Here is a 21,224-nt window from a genome sequence, read left to right as displayed (position 1 = left end):
ACTAATCCCAGGGCAAGCAGTGGCTTCCCTATGACTTTCTCAATAGCAGACTATGGACTTTTCCTCCAGAAACATAACATTAACAGAACAGCCAGGTCAAAGCAACTTCTGAATAAAGATAAAACTGAACAATGCAATCAGAGCTTAAGAAACTTTAATTGAAAGATAGCAAAAACTGTTCCAAGTCTACTGGGCACTATTGGCTTAATTAAAAAAAAAAGTCCTTTCACACACACCTTTTATGTGTTGCCTGTACCTCATAAACCCCATTAGCAGGAAGCTCTCTTCAGCACAATGCAAATATGAAGTAGAGCACTGGCAGTACATTTCGAAAGTGAAATCAAATCCCGTGTGTTCTAGCCTACAAGTAAGGCTCATTCCAGTCTAGAGAGGTTACCCTGAGCAACATGAGCTCACAGTAACAAAATACTGTGACCAGTGCTAAAAGGATGCTGAAGTACACAGTTGAAGGCATAATCAGCAGAAGCAAAGAGATAATGCTCCTGAATAGGTCATTGGTGAAAGGTAACAGTAGAGGTGATGCCTCCAAATAGACATTGACAGAGTGGACACGTCCTATTAAATAAGTCTTAAGGACCTCAATAGGTACATGCTGGGGGAGGGAATGTGATCCAGCATTCAGATACCTCGCAGATATGGATCAATTGGTTTATACAATATACGAAATAGAAAATGAGTTAAGAATAGAGAAATACAGTAGTACCTCGGTTATCGTCGTTTTCAGGTTTCGTCAACTTTTTATCTGCGAAAAATTTGTCTTGTATTTCGTCAGCGTGCCCACGTGACCTCGCTGCTAATTTTGCGAAAACAAAGGGCGACCCACACGTTCTCCTGCTCTGTGTGGCGTTGTTTCTCGTTCTGTGAGCATCACCCCCCCCCCCCCCCGCGTCTAGCCAAACAATTCCATTGCTTTCCAGTGTTGATTCATATGGAAATAATTGCCTCGGTTTCGGATTATCGACAAAAACCGAGGTATCACTGTACTACAATAGTCTTAGTTGGAAGGGGTGTAATTGTTCCTCAGTGTCTCAGGCGCAGACTCCTATTCCTTAAGTAATGATCTAGACACAAAACTGCAAACACAAGACATTGTATGGATTTGAATTTCTTATAATTGGACTCCAGTCAAAGGTCTTGTAGTAAATTCTTCCAAATAGCTGGGACCAAAAGGGGGGGGGGGGGGGGGAAACGCTGGGTAGACTTAGATCAGGCAACTGACCATCCGTCTGTTTCTGTGCGAATGGCAACATTCATGCTTTTGCACTGGATTTTGACTGAAACTATGGTGTCATCAGCCTGTGACTTCTGGGGAAGAGTGGACGGGAGCACAGGTGTGTATGATGGGACGGATGTGGGTGTACTGGGGGAGCCGTACTATTGTGGTATAGGATTTTTAGATTTGTGTGTTTTTTCCAAATCAGTAGTCTGCATGTCACAGATACAAAATCACCAATTTGTATACTAGAAAAACATTTTATTGAACTAGAAACTGAAATTAACATTAAAGCCTTCTGCACTGGATTTCCTCATCTACTGCCGGTTAACTGCAGCACAAGTCTGGTTTTACTGCCCTCCCCCCTCCATTCAGAAAAAAAACAAACAAACTTCTAGCTTCACAGTAATTAGAAAACCATAAAATCAAACATGATTCAGAATTACATTAAAATAAAATAGCCAGGGCTGCACGTGATTTTTATTCACGCAGGCGGTAACGTGCTAGACTACTTTCACAACTTTGATAACGTTATTTAACATGATATGTAGCAGAGCAATCGTTTCAGGCCACCATTTCTGGGCACATTTCAGCAGTGGGAAGCATCTCTTGCCATTGGTGTGTCTGGCTGATTCCACGTATCCAAGGTCCTTCTTCCTAGATGGATTTGGCTCAGATGTGAGAACAGACATGTAATTAGATTTCTGTTCGCTTAGCAAAAGTCAATCAAATTTGTCCACACACACATCTTTGTGCCATGCTTCACACCTGGGTATTTTTTTTTTTTTTTTTGAGAAATGCTTAAAGCAAGGAGATAAAGTTCCCCAGTTCTGTTGATGGTCTTTTAGATCATGTTGCCCACTGTAGGCTATGCTGATTTGCATGCCAGGTGCAAAGAGTTGAATCTCCTATGGCTCTGGTGGGAACGCACATTCCTAATCAACAGCCATCTCTAGGGATCCTTTCTCCAGCGGTCAAGTTCTTTATGTAAAATGAGACAAAACAAATTAAAAAATAAGAACTGAAACTGTGGAGCTTATATTGTCTCTGTGCTATCTGAACTAAAGGATCATACTGCAGCGGAACGTTAAATGAAAAGCAGAGCATGCCGCACTGAAGTGAGGTGTTGTAGAAGCCCTGAGTCGCTCTGGGGGGGGGGGGGGGGGGGGGGGGGGAGGGGTATAGTGTATTAATGCAAAATAGTGCCAGGCTGAAGTGACTCAACATGAAAAAGTAGAAAATGGAAGAGAAAGGGGGTGATCCTGTTGAAGTGTAAATTCCAGGAAATGAGTTCTTTTGTCAGGGAGTGTCCAAGGGAACAGTCTTAACAGTGGATGAGCTGGGATTTAACTACTGTAGCTCAAATACGCTTCATCCACTATCACCTGTGCAATCCGATCGGTGCTTAATGCTATTGGACATGTTAGTGCCCTTGTACTACAGTGGGGGTTGCTATGATTGCCCTATAAACGACAGGATATAATGAGCATCCTCTGACCTCTCAAAGCCTGTCGAGGGACAGCATTTGCTCTTGGCATATCTTTGGCGTCGGTGACTACAGACAAGGCCTGTCCAGTCTGCTCAATTTATTTTATTTATTTTTGTTACATTTGTATCCCGCACTTTCCCACTCATGGCAGGCTCAATGCGGCTTACATGGGGCAATGGAGGGTTAAGTGACTTGCCCAGAGTCACAAGGAGCTGCCTGTGCCTCAAGTGGGAATCAAACTCAGTTCCTCAGTTCCCCAGGACCAAAGTCCACCACCCTAACCACTAGGCCACTCCTCCACTATTGCTACTATTTGAGATTCTACATGGAATGTTGCTATTCCACTAGCAACATTCCATGTAGAAGTCGGCCCTTGCAGATCACCAATGTGGCCGCGCAGGCTTCTGCTTCTGTGAGTCTGACGTCCTGCACGTACGTGCAGGACGTCAGACTCACAGAGAAACAGAAGCCTGCGCAGCCTTCTACATGGAATGTTGCTAGTGGAATAGCAACATTCCATGTAGAATCTCCAATAGTAGCAACATTCCATATAGAATCTCCAATAGTATCTATTTTATTTTTGTTACATTTGTACCCCGCACTTTCCCACTCATGGCAGGCTCAATGCGGCTTACATGGGGCAATGGAGGGTTAAGTGACTTGCCCAGAGTCACAAGGAGCTGCCTGTGCCTGAAGTGGGAATCAAACTCAGTTCCTCAGTTCCCCAGGACCAAAGTCCACCACCCTAACCACTAGGCCACTCCTCCACTGCATTGCCATAGGCCCCAACTGATCTCTGTCTCCCTGAAAAATGATTAAATTTACGCAGAGCGATGATACAAACTAGGGAGGATATCAAGGAGTCTTTATTATAAATCAAGCTGAAAAACGACCTGACATGGCCATGTTTCAGCATAAAAGCCTGCTTCAGGGGTCTGGTAAATCTCTAGTGTTGTGGATATAAACATCTAACAAATAAGAGATATAAATATTCTGTCTGTTGAATCCTTAATAATATGAAAATCCAAACTGCAATAACTGTCCGACTGGCAACGTTTGTAGTGCAAAGGGTGCATCTTTTGTTAGATGTTTAGCCACAACAGTAGAGATTTACCAGACCCTTGAAGCAGGCTTTTATGCCGAAACACGGCCGTGCCGGGTCGTTTTTCAGCTTGATTTATAATAAAGACTCCTTGATATCCTCCCTGGATTCACCTCGCTCTTTTGTATCATCGCTCACGTTTACGTGAGGCTTCCTCCTCCTTTGTCTTTGTTTTAAACTTATGCAGAGAACATTCGGCCACAGAAACAACAAACCACTTACTAATGAGCTCATAGTAGCATGCAAAGCTGAGAACACAGCAGCCTGCCACCAGCACGGTTATTCCTCCCGCTCCGACCTTCCTGGTGTTCAGGAACTTGTTGCAGCGTCTGTCCCAGGCTGAGAGAGAAACAGAAGATGTCCTGTGTCAACCAGAATTGCTTGCAGACAGGCAGGACCTTTCATCTAATCAGATCTCGGGAGTGGTTAAGAGTTCTTCAACCCTGTAATTTAGCCTTGCAGATTTGTAACCTGGCCCACTAACTCTATGGTTGATAAAAGGGCAGCCTAGGATTGTTACAAGTTTAAGATTTTCTCTGTCTGGATGCACAGATGCTATTATCTAGATTTCCCAAAAGAGAGCTACCTGCAACAGTTAATACACTAATAATCCCAGCCAGGTCCTGCTTTTACCTTTGTACACTGCTGCTGGAAACTTAGTTGCAGAAATGCCCCTAGATGCTGGCCAGGACAGGAGCTCACGAAGTTTAACGTCCAGCACTCGCCCTTCCGACAGGGAAACTTCACTCAAAGTTGCTGCAAGAAAGGATCCTGGAATTATTTTTCTCATTTTAGCTTTCTGCTGTACTTTCCCTGGAACCTGAAAAACCTGAAAGAGTTTAAGCCTTTTGAGAGTCTGTCAATGTTTTCTCCTCTTTGCCGGAGTCTCCGGTTTTTCTGTGGTATAGTGAAGGGGTAGGCAACTCCGGTCCTCGAGAGCCGCAGGCAGGTCAGGTTTTCAGGATATCCACAATGAATATGCAGGAGATAGATAGATTTGCAAGCACTGCCTCCATGGTATGCAAATCTATCTCCTGCATATTCATTGTGGATATCCTGAAAACCTGATCTGCCTGCGGCTCTCGAGGACTGGAGTTGCCTACCCCTGGCCTAGTGGTTAGTGCAGTGGAACATGGAATGTTAGCTACTGTTGGAGATTCTGTTGCCACTATTTGAGATTCTACATGGAATGTTGCTGTTGCTACTATTTGAGATTCTGGAATATTGCTACTATTGGAGATTCTACATGGAATGTTGCTATTCCACTGGCAACATTCCATGTAGAAGCCTGCCCTTGTAGATCAGCAATGCGGCCGCGCAGGCTTCTGTTTCTGTGAGTCTGATGTCCTGCACGTATGTGCAGGACGTCAGACTCACAGAAACAGAAGCCTGCGCAGCCGCATTGCCTCCACATGGAATGTTGCCAGTGGAGGAGTAGCCTAGTGCAGAGGTAGGCAATTCCAGTCCTCGAGAGCTGCAGGCCAGGTCAGGTTTTCAGGATATCCACAATGAATATGCAGGAGATAGATAGATTTGCAAGCACTGCCTCCATGGTATGCAAATCTATCTCATGCATATTCATTATGGATATCCTGAAAACCTGACCTGCCTGCGGCTCTCGAGGACCGGAGTTGCCTACCCCTGGTATAGTGCAACACTAGGAAAAGTGAAAGAAGGACAACACCTATTGCTTCCAAGTCTCTCTTTAACGTCCTTGGCTGAAATTAGATATTAAATGTCTCTTTTGATACTGTCCTCCCATGCCTCCTGCCCTTGTTATTGTTACCTGAGTAAATAACAGTAGATGCTATTTCTGGTTAAACCATGTTTATATCTACCATATTCAATATACCAGTTCAGGACTAAATCCCAATGAAACCAGGTTATTGATACTAACGTAGCCCTGGCAAAAACTATGTTACACCAGCCTTTATACAGCTGAAAAATGATAGCTAAGGATAGCTGTGACCAAAGCTGATTTCTTATTACAACAAGTAGAGGAGTGTGGTAGCCGTGTTAGTCCACTCTTAAGGTTATCAATAGAAATCAAACCAAATAAAACATGGAAAAGAAAATAAGATAATACCTTTTTTATTGGGCATAACTTAATACATTTCTTGATTAGCTTTCAAAGGTTGCCCTTCTTCGTCAGATCGGAAATAAGCAAATGTTCTAGCTGACAGTGTATATAAGTGAAAACATTCAAGCATTACTATGACAGTCTGACAGGGTGGGAGGATGGGGGTGGGTAGGAGGTATGCATGGGGAAAGATATTCAACATAAAGGGATCTTTCACTTGCTCATCTTCCAATGTGGTATATATCATTCAGTGTAAAAAATGTAATGAAGGATGCTATATTGGAGAAACAGGCCAGATGCTTAAGACAAGATTCAATTTACATAGACATCACATGAACAATACTGGTGCCAGTAGGGCTCCCACCCCTGTTGGTCAGCATTTTACAGGACCAGGACACTGTACCAGTGACTTCACAGTGAGAATCCTGAAAGGTAACTTTAAAACCATACAAGAACGTAAGACCTTTGAAGTCAGAATGATTGAATATTTTAACACCCAACAGAAAGGACTTAACAAGGATCTGGGGTTCCTAACCCATTATAAACCATAAAGCTGTATGTCTCTGTTGATCACCCTCCCCTCACCTATCCACACCCATCCTGTTAGAATATCAATGATATGCTTTGATGTCCCCATGCATACCTCTGACCCACCCCCATCCTCCCACCCTGTCAGACTGTCATAGTAATGCTTGAATGTTTTCACTTATATACACTGTCAGCTAACACATTTGCTTATTTCCCATCTGAGGAAGAAGGGCAACCTTCGAAAGCTAATCAAGAAATGTATTAAGTTATGTCCAATAAAAAAGGTATCATCTTATTTTCTTTTCCATGTTTTATTTTGTTTGATTTCTATTTATTACAACAAACAACCTGAGGTCCAAATTTCTTATTTATAGATTTCTCACATATTAGAAAACACTTGTGTAAGGAGAAATTAGTCCTTACCTGCTAAGTTGCTTTCCTTTAGTCCCTCTGGACTGGCCCAGAATCTGATGGGTTGTGCACGCCTTCCAGCAGGTAGAGACTGAGAACTCTGACTGTAGAGAGAACCAATAAGAGCCCTGGCTAGCTAGAGACAGATTCAGTATTATCATAACAAAGCAAAAGTAGAAAAGTGAAGAACCATATTCTGTGCAGCTGGGAAACTTGAGCAGCCTCCAATGACATACTGTCAATCAGTATGTACCCCTTCCGTAAATATACTTGCTGCACTTTTCTTGTCTTCTTTTAAAAAAAAAAAAAACCAAAGAAACTGCAAACACACAAAGCAACTCTTATCCGAAATCCACGAACCGAAAATCGAACTTCAAATCTTCAAGCAATTAGAGAGAGGGATCTGGGCTGGTCCGGAGGGACTAAAGGAAAGCAAATTAGCAGGTAAGGACTAATTTCTCCTTCCTTAGCGTCCATCCGGACCGGCCCAGAATCTGACTGATGGGAAGTAACAAAGCAGTACCTTTATGGGAGGGACCCTAGTAAACCCACCTTGAGAACATTCGCACCAAAAACTGCATCCTGACGACACTGAACATCCAATCTGTAATGTTTAGAAAATGAATGCAAGGAGGACCATGTTGCTGCTTTACAGATGTCCAAAGGAGGCACTAGGAAGCGCTCTGCTCATGATGCAGCTTACCCCCTGGTAGAATGGACTTACTTCTTCTGGAATAGGTTTCCCGGAAAGAAGATAAGCGGAAGTAATCATCTCTTTAAGCCACCTAGAAATAGTGGGCTTAGATGTCGCCAGCCCTTTACGGGAACCTCCAATCAACAGGAACAGACGATTCGTACATCTAAATTTCTCCGTAGTCTTCAAATAGTGCTTAAGAACTCTCCTGACATCTAGATACCGTGAACACCGTTGATCCTCCGAACCGGAGGTGAAGCTAACAAAGGCAAAACTACCGAATGGAACAAATGAAACCACAAAATGAAGGGTCAGGACATAAAACTACCTGCTCTTTAGAAAACTCCAAATATGGAAACCAACAGAAAAGCACCTGCAACTCCAACATTCTCCTAGCCAAGGCAATGGCCACTAAAAAAAAAACTCTTGAGCGTCAAATCTTTTAAAGAACAGGATGACAAGGGCTCAAAAGGAGATCTAGTAAGAACCAAGAGAACCAAATTAAGGTCCCAAGCCGGCAAGATGGCCCTAGAGAGAGGACGAATAAGACCCGCTCCACGAAGGAACCAAGATACATCTGGATGACTAGCTAAGGACGTTCCTTGAATGCGCCCTCAAAAACAAGACGTCGCAGTTTGCACCTTAAGAGAAACTAGTGTCAGGCCTTTATCAAAATCATGTTGTAAAAAAATCCAGGTTGTCCACCATCGAAACACGAAGTGGAGAAAAGTCCCTGATCTGCATGCCATGCCTCAAAAACTTGCAAAGTTCTAACATAATTCAGAGAAGTCGAACACAGCGACCAAAGCATCATGGCAATCACATTGCCAGAGTAACCTCTCTTTGTCAACTGAGCCTGCTCAAGGGCCAAGCTTAAGACAAAATCAAGCTGGGTCTGGATGAACCACTGGGCCCTGGACTAGGAGATTGTGAGATTCTGAAAACCTGAACAGAGGGCTGATGAGGAGACACATGAAATCGTCAAACCAAGGCCTGTGGGGCCAATCAAGCGCTATCAAGATTACGAGACCTCTGCGCGCCTCTATCCTTTGAATTAGGCACCTCAGAAGGGGCCACAGAGGAAATGCATAAAGAAGCCCTGATGGCCAAGGCTACAGAAGCGCATCCACGCCCATTACTTTACAAATCCTTCTTTGACTGAAGTATCATGGCACCTTTGCACTGAAATTTGTGGCTAATCCATGATTGGAAGCCCCCAGCGATCTACAACTGCCTGAAATGCTTTCGCACTGAGAGTCCATTCTCCCAGGTCTAGAATGTTTTGACTGAGAAAGTCCACCTGAACGTTTGCCTTTCTTGCTACATGAGACGCTGAGAGGGAGCCAGGTGAAGCTCTGCTCAACTCATGAGTGGCGCTGCTTCCTGTTCCACCTAGCGACTCCTCGTTCCCATCGGCGATTGACATAAGCCACTGCTGTAGTGTTGTCTGACAGGATGCGTGTCGCCTATGAGCAGAGACCAGAACACTTCTAGAACCAACCAAATTGCTGTAGTTTCCAAGAGGTTGATCGAGCAGCACGTCTGCGGTCAAGACCAAAGGCCCTAAGCAAACTGACCAAGACAGTGAGCTCCCCAGCCCCTGAGGCTGGCATCTGTTGTGACTACTATCCACGGAGGTGGATCCAGAGGCATCCCTTGGTCAGGTTGGTTGTTCAAAGTCACCAACGAGCACTGCAGCGCTCCTGAGCTCACAGTGGCAATTTTACATACAAAGAATTCTTCTGTGGCGACCACCTGGACAGGAGGGACTTCTGCAGAGATCTCATGTGTGCCCTGGTCCAAGGCACCACTTCTACAGTCGCTGCCATGGAGCCCAAAGCTTGCAGATAATCCCTTGCAGTTGGCACCGACCACTGCAGAAATGCCTGAATCTGAGCACGCACTTCAGAATCCTGTTCTGCAGATGAAACATGTGACCCTGAACGGTACTGAAGGACACTCCTAGATAGTTGAGTGTCTGAGATGATACTAGACGACTCTTGAGAGAATTAATCACCCAACCAAGGGACTGAACCACTCGAATCGTGACTTCTAGACTTTCCTGATATGACTTTGCCTTGATCAGCCAATCATTAAGGTAAGGCTGAACTACAATACCGTCTTTCCTGAGAGCCACTGCCACCTAAAACCCTCACCTTTGTGAACGTGCAAGGAGCTCTGGTGAGTCCGAAAGGCAAAGCTCGAAACTGATAATGCTTGCTCAAACTGCAAAGCGAAGAAAACACTGATGCATGAGCAAAATTGAAATGTGTAGATAGGCCTCCGTTAAATCCAGCGCAGTCAAAAGCTCTCCTGACTGGACAGCCACTATGACCGAGCGGAGAGTCTCCATACGAAAACTAGAGACTTTGAGTGCCTGATTGACAGCCTTGAGCTCCAAAATTGGTCTGAAAGAACCTTCTTTCTTCAGGACGACAAAGCAAATAGAATAACGGCCTTGCCTTAACTTTGAGGAGGGAAATGGGCAAATGCACCACAGATCGAGAAGCCTTTCAGAGTATCCTGGACAGTGCATGCCTTGAGGCAAGAATGACAGGGAGATTCCAGGAAGGCGTCTGGAAGATGCCGTGCAAATTCTAAGGCGTACCTGTTGCGAATAACCACTAACACCCACTGATTGGAGGTAATTCGGGCCCACCTCCAACAGAACTGTGTTAAGCAAGCTCCCACCAGAGACGCTCATTTGGCAGGATGGGCTGCCAACTGGAAAAAGGGTCCTGCATCTCTGCCTCCCCACTGAGCCCCTCGAAAGGACTGATTCCTCTGAAAAAACCAGGACCGCTGAACCAGAGTCACTCTACTTGCTGTAAACTGATGAAAATCTTGTCCCCGAGGTCTCCCAGAAGGCAGAACGTGACCCAACGCCCTAGGTCAATCTTTAGGAAGTCGAGGCACTTTAGTATCTCCTAGACTGCAGACTAACTTGTCTAACTCTTCCCCAAACAGAAAGGATTCCTTAAAAGAGAATTGACTCAGCTTAGATTTAGAAACTGTATCCGTTGACCAACCTCACAGCCAAAGAGAGCACCTCGTGGTCGCACTCAAGACCACAGACTTAGAAGAGGCCCTCAGCAAATCATATAAAGCATCTGCCAAGAAAGCAGAACACATCTCAATCTTAGCCACTTCAGTGTCTATCAAAGCCAAATCATCCGAAGGTCTATCCAAGACTCTCTCAGACCAATGGAAACAAGCCCTAGCCACCAAGGAACCACAGATGGGTGCCTGAACCGCTAAAGCAGAAACATCAAAACTACTCTTTAACAGAGCCTCCATACAACAATCCTAAACATCCTTAAGTGCTGTACCTCCATCCACTGGGACAGTATTCCTCTTAGTAACCACTGAGGCTATCACGTCAATGACTGGAGGCTTGAAAAAGGACTTGGAATCAGGAATTGGATAGAAACGGAACATAGATCTAGCGAGCCAAAACGGAGAATCTGGCACATCCCACTGTGCCTGAATGATAGCTCTGATATCCCGGTGCACAGGGAAGGACTTATCTGGTCTTCTAATGCCTTTCACCAGGAGATCCACCTTATGGCCCTCCACAGCAGCAGGTTCCTCTTCTTCAAAATGCAAGGTAGTAGCCACCAATGAAATAAGCTCCCGTAAATCCTCTTTATGAAAAATTCTAACCAAAGAAGGATCCTCCCCTGGGGGCAAAGTCTCTGCATCTGGGTTCTCTGGCCCAAAGTCCTCAGAAAACTGTACCTCACCTATCCGGCCTCCTCTAGCAAGGGCATCTCATGATTTGGCTCAGAAACCAGGTCCTCCTCTAGATCCCAGGACCTCCTAGGACGTTTTTTTGAGGCCACCTGCCTCTCTACACAGCCGCCTAAAGGGGCCAAAGCTGGACCCGACTTTTGTAATAAGAAGGCCTTGTACATTTGAAGGACAAATACAGGCGGGGAAACCCTCCTCCAGGACCCCTGAATGCTCAGGCAAAGCTGTGGCAGACTGCTCCGAAGAGTGGAGCAGTAGGGGAGCAGGCTGCTCCACTGACACAGGCTGAGGATAAAATGGTGGAGTTTCCCGCCAAAACTGAGGCTGGTGCCTGTTCCTTATTGTCTCCCGAATCCTGCTGGACCTTGGTTGCAGAAGAGGAAGCAGAGTGAGAGGCCTACTGCCGCTGCTAAAATTTCCACCACCATGCAGTACTTGCAGGCACCACTTGCCGCCAGCTCTCACTGCTGACAGACTGCACAACAGCGGAGTTTCTCTGCCATTGCGTGGTCCTCTGCTGCACCGGAGCGGTTCTCCTTTTCTTTTTTTTTTCCAGCGGGAACCTGCGCACTGACGGCCACGGAAAAGAGAAGTGACACAGTCGCAAATAAAGGCGAAAACAGAGCTGCCCTGCTCGTTCGCACCTCTAACTGCTTCAAGCACTTTAGTTTAGTTTTTTTAACAAATGCTGCTACCTCTCCCAGGACTGAAAACACTCTTCCCTCGAAGAGGTTGAGGCAAGCTCCCACATACATGGCAGCGTCCAGCACTACAAGGAGGAAAACGGGAGGAATTGGGGGGGGGGAGGGACCCAGCCACTCCAGTGTGACACCCCCGAGGTATATAGAGACCTGCGCAGGCCTCAGCCTCCAGAGAAATGCAAGAGACACCAGTGAAGACAACCTAAAAATAATTCCCTTAGTCTGTAAAAGACACTGTCCACCATATATTTTTTTTTTTAACTACAAACAAAGAGTAACGTGAAAAGAGACAAAAGGTCTCATCACCTTCCACCTGCTGGAGATTGAGAATACTGAATCTATCTCTAGCTATCCAGGGCACTTATTGGCTCTCTCTAGAGTCAGAACTTTCAGTCTCCACTTGCTGGAAGGTGTGCACAACCCATCAGTCAGATTCTGGGCCGGTCCGAAGGGATGCTAAGGAATATGCAATTTATCACACATTTATTATAAGTACATTAAGATTTCTCTCCCAACTTGTCTCCACCCACAAGCAGTTCTACCAGCCAGCTTTTCCTGACACAACTCATAGGCATCAGGCAGCTTTTTGAGTGTTCAGGCAATTAAAAATAAGCCATTAGTGAAAAACGGTACAGATGATACAGTGGGGGACAAATCTGTTTTCAGTAATCTAGCTATGGCTGCCCTCAGAAATGGCAGCCCCCTTATACCTTGCCATCTCCCACTGACGATTTTGTTCTGACATAAAGGTCTTTCTGAGCTGACACGCAGTCTAAGATAACTGTCGTAGAATTCTGGAAAGTACTGGAGCCCCAGGGACCTAGAATGAATTGTGTTACCGCCTGAAGGCAGAACTGCACAAGTCTGTTTATCATTCAAAGTAAGACTTGAACTCTGTTTCACAGGATGTTCCTCGGGTACTTTCAGTTCTAAATTCCTTAGAACGGACCATGAAGAATCCTCTTCACTCCTCGGAGTCTGCATCACCTTTGCATGTATTGTGTCAACGCCTTCTTTCTCTTCCTTTTCACTAGTCAAAAGTGAAGGCTGGGTGCTTGTGAAATCAGGGAGTGGTTTGGCTGACACTGTAATGCAGTTTGGGTGGGAAGGTGGGTGCTTATCTTCTTCCACAGCCCCCTGCTTCTTCCCCCTGCTGTTTTTACACACTGCATCCCCCAAGCCTTCTGCTTGTCCTTCATTCCTGCAGCTACTTTCTGTTGGGTTGTTTTCCTTCTTGCAGTCTTCCCACTGTTCCCACGGTTTCAGGTTTGATCCCTTTATTTCATGGTGACTTGCACTGACATGGGGCTCTCCTCCATACTCCAGTTCCGTGCATTCATCCATGCTGGTCCGTGCTGTTTGTCTTTGCTGCCCATCAGTCATTTTGTCTTTATGATTCTGATTCCAGGTAAGGCTCTGTAAAACGCTAATGGACACGTCCAATGGTTCTGCCTTGCTTTCTTGATTTGGAGATTTCAGTCTAACTTCTCTGGATTTTACAGCATGTTGGGTTGGATTCTGGACCAACAAACCTTTTACAGGGAATTTTCCTTTATTGAGTGTTAAAGTGCTTTTAGGCAAAACATTTGTTTGGCTTGAAATGACTTGACCCTTCTTCTTATGGGAGTTGGCTCTATCCTTCACATGTTTCATCTCTTGAACTCCCTTGATGGTTTCTGTGAGTGACTTGGTCTTTTCTTGGGTCATCGTCTGCTTTGTTTCGTCAGTCTGTCTTTTTTGATATTCCCCTTTCATAGGTTTTCCCTTGCCTTCCTCTCTTTCAGACCCAGCTGTATGAACTTCCTGTAAAAGCTGCAGCCTTCCTTCAGTCCCAACACTTGGGCTATCTGAAGTTATTCTCTTTTTTCCTCCTTTTGAAGTATTCTTTATTAGAGGTAAGTCTTTATTTTGCTTCTTCCATTTTCCCGTGGAGTGCGCCGTTACTGTCCTAGAGTCAGCTGTTAACACTGGAGACTGTACGTTAACTACAGAGTTAGTTTTCACATCACCAGCCATTTTACAGTGGGGCAGGTGGGACTTGAGCCTTTTAAATGGCTTCCCACAATATGGACAATTTTCCATTCCTGTTGAGACGCCTGCCCTCTTGCAGTCTGAAACAAGAACAGTAAATTAGGAATTGCTTAATTAAATATGTGATTTTGAGGGTACATTTCATCGTAATTATTTACACATCATGTTAGTCAAGCTGGAACCTATAGCATTGCCGAAAGGGATTGAGTTTGCATGCTTTTCAAGAGAGCCTGTCCAAATAACTATCAATCATTGTCTAGGCTTAGTAGCAAATTATTTAGGAATGATATTTATTTTATTTGTTACATTTGTATCCCACATTTTCCCACCTAATTGTAGGCTCAATGTGGCTTACATAGTTGTACCGCTTTAGCTAAAAGAAGGTCAAATTGGTTTACAATAAAATTAAAAGTTCTGTGGACTTTGGAATGTTAACTACTACTACTACTAATCATTTCTATAGCGCTACTAAGACGTGCGCAGCACTGTACACATTATCTGCTGGATTCTATATAGCGCGCCTAGAGATCTGGGCGGAAATCCAGGTGTATTCTGTAACTACACACATAACTTAATTGGTTTAACATGTTAATCACCGTTTTTAACAGCACTTAACAAGCAATAATGCGCACTAATTGGCAATTAGAATTTATGCGCACAACTCGCTAAGTGTATATGAACTGCACCTAATTTCTCATGCATGCAGTTCAAAAGGAGTGTGGCTATGGGCGGGGAAATGGGAGTTCCATGGGCGTTCCCCAAACGTACGCACGGAATTATAGAATATGGCCCAGTGCGCCTAAATCTACGCGCTGGGATTTACACCACGTTTTCATTGGTGTAAATGGATGTGCGTAGTTTTAGGCGTTGCAATTTTGCTTAAGCGTATTCTATATAGCACGTGTAAATCTAAGCGCCTCTTATAGAATATGCTTAGGTGGAAATGTGTCCCGCGTGGATTTTTCAGGTGCGCTATATAGAATCTGGCCCTATATGGAGATACTTTCTATGTCCCTAGTGGGCTCACAATCTGTTTTTGTACCTGCTGTGATAATATCTGGTGCCAAGAAGGAGCAGAGCCCAACGATTTGCATTATGGTTTTCAGAGGGCTTTCATTTGTAATGTACACAGAATTTGAATGATGTCAGAACTAACTTGTTTAGTTTAATGAATATAAATTATCAAAAGGGAACACTTAAAATCTTAGGGAATATCTATGCAGTGGAATAGCCGCTGTGAAATTCTGTCAATGCTTAGAGATATAACATAAATTCAGTGGCTGAATTACACCACTGAACTTATTTGACCTACACGTGTTCCTCCAAAAAACATGCTCCTTTTATTTATTTGTTACATTTGTATCCCACATTTTCCCACATATTTGTAGGCTCAATGTGGCTTACATAGTACCGGAGAGGCGTTTGCTGGCTCCGGTGAGAACAAATACAATGTGATGTTGTGATAGGATAAAGTTCATGTGGCACAGCCACAATTAGGGAATCATACAACGGAAGAGTTATGTCCATTACGTACTTTAGTTTTGTTGTGTCGCAGAGATCAGGCATTTAGGTTAGATCGGCAGGGTATGTCTTTTTGAATAGGTTAGTTTTCAGTGATTTCCGGAAGTTTGGGTGGTTGTGCGTCATTTTCAAGGCTTTTGGTAATGTGTTCCACAGTTGTGTGCTTATGTAGGAAAAGCTGGATGTGTAAGTTGATTTGTATTTGAGGCCTTTGCAGCTTGGGTAGTGCAGATTTAGTTATGTTCGTGTTGATTCTGATGTGTTTCTAGTTGGTAAGTCTCGATGGACCCTTGGTCTTTTCCCAGTGTGGCATTACAAGACCAAGGGTCCATCGAGCCCAGCATCCCGTCCACGACAGCGGCCAATCCAGGCCAAGGGCACCTGGCGAGCTTCCCAAACATACAAACATTCTATACATGTCATTCCCGGAATTGTATTTGTTCACAGGACTGCCATTGATTTTTGTTCTTAGGTGTTTATAAGATCAGCACAGCCACAAATCGCACATGTTTTTCAATATCAGTCTCTGGTGTTTTAATCCAAGGTAATGTAAAATGTTTTTGCCTCTCCAAAGGATTCAAGGACGGTAGAAAAATAAAGATTTTTTTCCTTACTCTTCATACGGAAGACCAGAGGAACACAAAAGAATTACAGGATGAGTCAAGTTGCAAAGGCAGAACTTTTATTAAACTGCTGCTTGTTAGCTGTGGCTGTGTTAGGGTGATATAGTTCTCTGCAAATGTTGGTTTTGTTTATGAATGTTATGTTGCTGTGCTGTTTGCCTTAGTAACATATGGGACAAACAATATATACTATTGTATTTATTCAAGGAGGTGATCCTTCCAGAGGGGCGGACTATACATTTTTAATAAATAAATGTTTAATAACCCTCCTCCATGGGATAAGGTCCAACAGGCCCATTTACTCTGCTCAGTTTTGTTTTTTTTTTACAAGTGTGACTTTTATTCAAACTTGCTAAACCGCCTCATTTGCAAGGCAAATCTAAGCAGTTGGAAAACAACAGAGCAGATCAGTAGAAAATCAACATGAATTTATTAATAAAACATTAAAAAGCCAATGGGCCTGCTTTCTCACAAGGGGGGGGGGGGGGAGAGAATTGTGCCATACTGGTTTCAGTTTCAGCCAAAATTTATTGTGGTCGCCCTTTAAGTGGCTCCATCTTTAAAATGGCCACCACATGCTCTAGTGATAGTCTTCTGTGGTCAGACTTTGTTAGGGGAGGTAGAAGGGAGGAAGATCAATGACACCTTTGGCCATTACCCAGAAACTATCAGGTGCATAGTTAACTGGGCAAAATTAGGACTCCTATTTACGCAGTCCTACATGCCTAGTTAGCAATGCGGGCACTGGCACTGAATATTGCCAGCACCTGCGTTAACTCTTGGCTCTACCTCAGGAATACCCCTCTCCTGCCCACTTTAAAAATGGTGATGATATTACATATTTCTCTGGGCAAAAATATGAACGTGGAAGAATATGCAGTCAGCAATTTGAATTTTTCTTCAAAATATGCATAAAGATTTGGAAATGTAATCAACATACATTTTATATATTTTCTCCCCTACCTAAACATGCAGCTAAAATTATGCATGCTGTTTCACACCATGAAACTGTTAAGCGACATTGAGGGAAGGCATTTTTCAATTAATGGAGGTAAAATTCACTTTGGGGCTCATTTTCAAAGCACTTAGACTTACAAAGGTACATAGGATACTATGGGCCCCTTTTACAAAGTGGTGCTAAGCCCAATGCGGGCTTACTGCTTGCTAAACAGGAAGTACGGCTGGGCCTGGAGGTACTTACCCCCAAGTGCGCCAGTGTGTGCCTGGTCGGTTACCATCGGGTTAATGCAGGAGCCCTTACCGCCACCTCAATGGGTGGCGGTAAGGGCTCCCCCCGAAATGGCCACGCGGCAAGTGCTTCACTTGCCTCACAGCCTTTTCCTCAAAAAAATAAAGACCTACCTTTTACCCGCTGTGGTAAAGGGGGCCTCAGCGTGCACCAAAAACATGCACCAGTGCAGGCCTCCTTTTGCCACAGCTTGGAAAAAGGGGCCCTATGTAATTTTGTAAGACTTACTTTGCTTTGAAAATACACCTCTTTGTATATCAACTTGATTTTTGTGATAAAGGTGATACGTCAAAGTAAATAACGATACAAACTCTACCATTATGTTGGGGCACAAACACAAAGCGTCGCTCCTCGGGTGGAGAGTGGACACAATTTGAAACACTAGAAGACGCTCAATCCTATCAGTGTGCAAGGTTCTACCACTAGGAGCTGGGTTAGAAAGTAATAGCAGGCAGTCAGGTGGTGCGAATTAGTCTTTTTCTGCCATCATCTACTGTGTACGGAAGTAGAGCATAAGCAATTCTTTGTTAGTGTGCAGTGAGCTATTTTCAACTGTGTCCATCCACTGTTGTGCATCTCTACTGCATAAGTAAATTCCCTGTTTTTGTATTAAAAACTCAGGTCTGGCAGACTTGCTCTGGTGTGAAGAGGAACTGACTTGCACAGACTGTAGAAGCCTGCCCAGCACTAGCCCTGCCTCCCACCACCAGCTCTGCCACCCAATCTCGGCTAAGCTTCTGAGGATCTATTCCTTCTGAACAGGATTTCTTTATGTTTATCCCACACATGTTTGAATTCCGTTACCATTTTCATCTTCACCACCTCCTGCGGGAGGGCATTCCAAGAATTCACCACTCTCTCCGTCAAAAAAATACTTGCTGACATTTTTCTTGAGTCTGCCCCCCTTAAATCTCATTTCATGTCCTCTAGTTGTACCGCCTTCCCATTTCCGGAAAAGGTTCGTTTGCGGATTAATACCTTTCAAATATTTGAACGTCTGTATCATATCACCCCTGTTTCTCCTTTCCTCCAGGTTATACACGTTCAAGTCAGCAAGTCTCTCCTCATACGTCTTGTAACGCAAATCCCATTCCATTCTCGTAGCTTTTCTGTGCACCGCTTCAATTCTTTTTACATCCTTAGCAAGATACGGCCTCCAAAACTGAACACAATACTCCAGGCGGGGCCTCACCAACGACTTATATAGGGGCATCAACACTTCCTTTCTTCTGCTGGTCACACCTCTCTCTATACAGCCTAGCAACCTTCTAGCTACAGCCACCGCCTTGTCACATATAGGGTGAACTGGAATTGATCACACATCTTATAACTGGGGTGAGCTGCTGATATAAAAAAAAATGTACACAAGCACAATATCAGCAGCTCATCCCAGTTATAAGATGTGTGATCAATTGCAGTTCATCCTATATGAGATGTGCTACTTTATTGTGCCTGTGTACAGTTTTATGCATATCTCATATAAGGCTGAACTGGATTTGATCATATCAAATATATAAACGGCAAGTGACCGACTCACCTGCAAGTGCGCAGTAGAGACTTCCCTCTCTGTCCTGCCCTCGCATTGACATGATGACGTCAGGGGGCGGAACAGAGAGGGAAACGGAGTCGGAGTCACTGTCGGACGCTGCGGCCTGGAAACGAACATCGCAAGCACCACCCCCCCCCCCATCCCCGCCGCCGCTCCCACCCTCCTCCGCATCGGGCCCCCTGCACTGACCTGACAACGCCTCTCACCTTCGTGTGGAAGCGCTGCAGGCAGCAGCACAGCGATGAGAGCACGGAGCAGCACAAGGAGGTGAGAGGCGCTGTCAGGTCAGTGCAGGGGGACAGGCACGGAGGGGGGAGGGAGCGGCGGCGAGGAGGTAGCTGGAAATCTCACCCGTTTTTACGGGCTTAACGGCTAGTATCTTATAATTGGGAAGGTGCTGGTGTGTGAAAAACTATACACAGGCACAATAAGGCAGCACATCTCATCCCTTGGCTCACAGCCTAGCCAGAATTATAAAGAATGCAGCAGTGATCACCTGGGCCAGGGGTAGGCAACTCCGGTCCTCGAGAGCCGAAGGCAGGTCAGGTTTTCAGGATATCCACAATGAATATGCAGGAGATCGATTTGCATACCATGGAGGCAGTGCTTGCAAATCTATCTCCTGCATATTCATTGTGGATATCCTGAAAACCTGACCTGGCCTGCAGCTCTCGAGGACTGGAATTGCCTACCTCTGCACTAGGCTACTCCTCCACTGGCAACATTCCATGTGGAGGCAATGCGCAGGCTTCTGTTTCTGTGAGTCTGACTCACAGAAACAGAAGCCTGCGCGGCCGCATTGCTGATCTACAAGGGCAGGCTTCTACATGGAATGTTGCCTGTGGAATAGCAACATTCCATGTAGAATCTCCAATAGTAGCAACATTCCAGAATCTCAAATAGTAGCAACAGCAACATTCCATGTAGAATCTCAAATAGTGGCAACAGAATCTCCAACAGTAGCTAACATTCCATGTTCCACTGCACTAACCACTAGGCCAGGGGTAGGCAACTCCGGTCCTCGAGAGCCGCAGGCAGGTCAGGTTTTCAGGATATCCACAATGAATATGCAGGAGATAGATTTGCATACCATGGAGGCAGTGCTTGCAAATCTATCTATCTCCTGCATATTCATTGTGGATATCCTGAAAACCTGACCTGCCTGCGGCTCTCGAGGACCGGAGTTGCCTACCCCTGGCCTAGTGGTTAGTGCAGTGGAACATGGAATGTTAGCTACTGTTGGAGATTCTGTTGCCACTATTTGAGATTCTACATGGAATGTTGCTGTTGCTACTATTGGAGATTCTACATGGAATGTTGCTATTCCACTGGCAACATTCCATGTAGAAGCCTGCCCTTGTAGATCAGCAATGCGGCCGCGCAGGCTTCTGTTTCTGTGAGTCTGACGTCCTGCACATACGTGCAGGACGTCAGACTCACAGAAACAGAAGCCTGCGCGGCCGCATTGCCTCCACATGGAATATTGCCAGTGGAGGAGTAGCCTAGTGCAGAGGTAGGCAATTCCAGTCCTCGAGAGCCGCAGGCCAGGTCAGGTTTTCAGGATATCCACAATGAATATGCAGGAGATAGACAGATTTGCAAGCACTGCCTCCATGGTATGCAAATCTATCTCCTGCATATTCATTGTGGATATCCTGAAAACCTGACCTGCCTGCGGCTCTCGAGGACCGGAGTTGCCTACCCGTGACCCGGGCCATTCCCAGTCCCGCAGCTAAAAAATGCCCAAGCGCAGCTCCTAATCCAAGCTCCTTATCCAATAGTAATTGTCTATTTTCTTATGTATTTACACTATTGATGACATTGAGCCTGCAAAAGAGGTGGGAAAATGTGGGATACAAATGCTAGAAGTGCCAATGCCAGGGGCGGAGCCTAGAGAGAGAGCAAACCGTTATCTGTGTACCTGCTTTATTTCAGGCAAGAACCTCTCTCAAGCACCAGGGTTCCACAACACGCAGTACCCGAGGCCTCTTCTAAGGTCTGTTAACAGGAACGGGTTGACAGCCAGAAAACAGCAGCAGTCGGCCATGATGCTGATGACGTTTCAAAAGAGACGTCATCACGTATTCCATGACACCCGCGGTTTCCATGGCCACCCGGAAAGGTTTTGTTTTTTTCACGCGCCTAATCTCTCTCGCGGCCTCATTCAGGCGCCTGCGGCTCCCGGCGCGAGCGAGCGCTTAACCGTCTGCCGCCTTCTTTCCCCGGAAGCGGATCAACCGCCGCCTTCGGGCGGCCATCTTG

At 45.1% G+C, this 21,224-nt stretch overlaps 1 protein-coding gene across 1 annotated transcript; it reads right to left on the bottom strand.

Annotated features, from left to right (window-relative positions):
- Nucleotides 1-1,369: 1,369 nt before the first annotated feature.
- On the bottom strand, nucleotides 1,370-21,172 carry C6H17orf80 (chromosome 6 C17orf80 homolog). The gene is made up of 5 exons (XM_030208532.1): nucleotides 20,884-21,172; nucleotides 12,700-14,100; nucleotides 4,459-4,581; nucleotides 4,048-4,164; nucleotides 1,370-2,215 (listed from the first exon to the last, which is right to left on the bottom strand). Exons 2-5 carry the CDS (start codon nucleotides 14,069-14,071, stop codon nucleotides 2,187-2,189), a joined length of 1,641 nt encoding a protein of 546 aa, XP_030064392.1. The 5' UTR covers nucleotides 14,072-14,100; nucleotides 20,884-21,172; the 3' UTR covers nucleotides 1,370-2,186.
- Nucleotides 21,173-21,224: the final 52 nt, after the last annotated feature.

This window comes from Microcaecilia unicolor, chromosome 6 (genome assembly GCF_901765095.1).
Source record: "Microcaecilia unicolor chromosome 6, aMicUni1.1, whole genome shotgun sequence".
NCBI classification, from domain to species: domain Eukaryota; kingdom Metazoa; phylum Chordata; class Amphibia; order Gymnophiona; family Siphonopidae; genus Microcaecilia; species Microcaecilia unicolor.
This window is presented reverse-complemented; position numbering and strand designations above follow the sequence as displayed.